The sequence below is a fragment of the Arachis ipaensis genome, chromosome B03 (assembly GCF_000816755.2).
Source record: "Arachis ipaensis cultivar K30076 chromosome B03, Araip1.1, whole genome shotgun sequence".
Taxonomy (NCBI): domain Eukaryota; kingdom Viridiplantae; phylum Streptophyta; class Magnoliopsida; order Fabales; family Fabaceae; genus Arachis; species Arachis ipaensis.
In genome coordinates this window covers 121,023,867-121,026,720 of record NC_029787.2, presented here as the reverse complement: position 1 = coordinate 121,026,720, position 2,854 = coordinate 121,023,867, and the positions used below count along the sequence as shown (strand labels likewise).

The 2,854-nt window shown below is 31.4% G+C and overlaps 1 protein-coding gene across 3 annotated transcripts in view; it reads right to left on the bottom strand.

Moving 5' to 3' along the window:
* Positions 1-1,754, bottom strand: part of LOC107631187 (transcription factor VOZ1) — a 3,636-nt gene extending 1,882 nt beyond the window's left edge. For 2 of the 3 annotated variants that reach the window (XM_021119498.1, XM_016334544.2), the window contains exons 1-3: positions 1,551-1,754; positions 733-980; positions 433-582 (exon numbers count right to left, since the gene is read on the bottom strand). In XM_021119498.1, the coding sequence (XP_020975157.1) occupies positions 433-582; positions 733-960 (378 nt within the window). In that variant the 5' untranslated portion in view covers positions 961-980; positions 1,551-1,754. The remainder of the gene's footprint in view (positions 1-432; positions 583-732; positions 981-1,550) is intronic. The other variant, XM_021119499.1, reaches the window with a different exon arrangement.

The following is a 2,854-nucleotide window of genomic DNA, read 5'->3' as shown; positions in this document are numbered from 1 at the left end:
CAACTCCAAAAAACAAGGAACAAATTAAAAGCCCCTCCTTAAAACAAAATGAAGCACAAATCTTTGGTTTGATCACTTTCAAGAACTTACTCATTACTTAGTTGGTCCAAAATAGTCAGAATCAACAATTCCAATTTTCTCCTAACCATATTTCAAGGGCCAGGTTCATCAAGTAAAATTTACTAAGGATAACCCAAAAGAATTGCATGTGATAAGAAAACATATTGCATGACAATGTTGACATGATGTTAGACACCTGTATTGCCAGAGTCACCCCTGATTTATAATACAAGAAGTTACACTAATGCACTGAATAAAAACAGATAAACTTAAAAAAGTTAACAATTAAACAGTGCATGCCACAAAGACCAGATAGTTATTATGGCCGATTATATCATATGATTAACCCCAATTAGGGAAAAAGATTCTCACCTCTTGGAATACAACCTTACCCCCAATCTGCTGCGTCTGATCATTAGGTTCAGGCTTAGGGGCAGCTAATGGACTAGATGCATCATCTTCCTCCTCACAAAGCTGCAACAATCGACAGATATCTGTGGAGAATGACCCAAGACTGCCACCCTATATTTAAATATCACAATTCACAATCACAGCTTTACCACTAACATTGTCATTCAATTTTATACATGCCAATCACAATTGGCAAATATTGGTTAGAAAGGAAAGCACCCATGATTGATATATCAAATGAAGTCCACTATATTAGCTTACTTGCTGCAAAGAAGAAGCAGGCGAGGGCTCGTTGAGCTCAGCCTTCCACTCACGAAGCATCTGATGAACTTGCTCCTCAAGGACAGCCGCATCGACTGTACGGCTCTCCTTCCTTGCGAACTGCAGATCTAAGAACATCAACTGCAGGTCATCAACACGGTTCTTTGCCTTGTCCTTAAAGAGCCTGTGTGATACAGACTTGCAGCTGGTCTTGGAAACCTTCTTCATTGCTCTGCCTCAAGCTCTTCCTAACAAAATGAGCTTCAGTTCGTCACAAATAAAACACATACAGAAAAAGTCCAAAAGATTCTGCAACGTGTAGGTAGGGTTATCATGATCAGAAGCATATTCCAATCCACTCTACAATCCCAAAAACTCCATAAATTTTAAAACTAAGAATCCAACATAAAAATTCGCCTCCATTTTTCACTGATCAACTAAACACATAGTAAGACCTCAAACCCCTTTACCGATGTAAAAATGAAATCTAAATATGTAGATCGAAGCAATCAAATTACTCAGAATCCGCATCATCACAAATCGGTACCCAAAACTGAAAATAAAAAGTTCACTACAAACAAAGCAAAAGGATGAGCAAAGCACCAAAATGAACTCCAATTTTGAATAAACTCATAATCATAGCTTGAAGGATCATCCACTAGGTAGAAAGTAAAACCGACCCAAGTCAATATTAAGTAAGAAATCGAAAAATCCAAAACCTAAATTGGATGAACCATAATAAAAGCGCAACAAAACATAGGAGATCGATTGAAAAGGTGTGATTATGCATAAGGCTGAAACACAGGAAATATTATTACCTGAGATTCTGTGAAGACCACTTTTTTTCCAGAGAGATAAAAATAAGAATAAAAATGGCTGGTGTGAGTTTTGAGCTGAAAAGAAAGAAAGAAAGAGTTCGGTTCTCTCTCTCTATCTCTTACCAAAAAAGATTGATAAGGCAAGGAAAATATAAAGGGTTTGGAACTTGAGAGAGAGAGAGAGAGAGAGAGAGAGAGAGAGCTTTTCTTATATATAAAATATAAAGTAGTTTTTAAATAAATTTTCAATGATATTTTGATATTTTATTAATATTAAAATATAAAATAATTTTTTAACTATTTTTAATATTTTTTTAACTATATAAAAGTATTTAAAATATTTTTTATTTTAATAAAAATAATATATATTATTTATAAACTCATTTTAAGAATACTTGTTAAGAATAAGGTTGGACACATTGACACGTAATTGTATCTAGGTGTGTCCAAATGTGTCTGGAGAATAATTTTTTTACTTTTTATTAAGACACGGTTTGACACGACAGACACGTGTATTGGACAAGTGTTGATGAGTGTCGAAATGTGTTCGACACACGGACACGCCAATTCAACGAAGTGTCCGTGTTTCATAGATTTAAAACATATAATATATTATCTAATTACAATTAAAATTAAATAAAAGTTAAAATTAAAATTTTACTTATTTTACAACTATGATATGTCATATTGCACTCTTTCATTGCAATTGAAATAAATTTTTTCCTCTAAAATTAAGGAGTTCTCCCTTACTCCTCTGGAGATTTTTGTCTTTTATGACATTTTTGTAAAAATAATTTAATTTTATAAATTTTTTCTGTCATAATTTATAATGTAAAGACAAAATGGATATAATTTTAAAAGTTTTATATTCTCGTAATATTATTATAGGTGAAAATACCAGTGTAGATTAATTATTCTTGCAATTTAATTTAAAAACAAATTTTGTCGCATGTCACAATTACAGTAATCTATGAAATATGTACACTTTACTAAGTTATTATGTCTGTATATTAAATAAATCTTAGATACCATATATTATCGATATTTCATTCAATACGCATGTCTTCTATCTCTAATTGTATTTTAATAAAAAATAAAAAATTTTTTGTTAGACATATTTAGATACATATAAATATCATTATGTGTCAGCGTATCCAAAATTCTTAAAATAAATTTCTTAACAATAACTATTTGTCTCTCTCAAAAAAAAAAAATTGACAGAAAAGCAGCTAGTAATCACAATAACAATCAATTAAAATTAAAAAAAAATCGAGAGAATGTGAGAGATGGGATTACTCAATAAA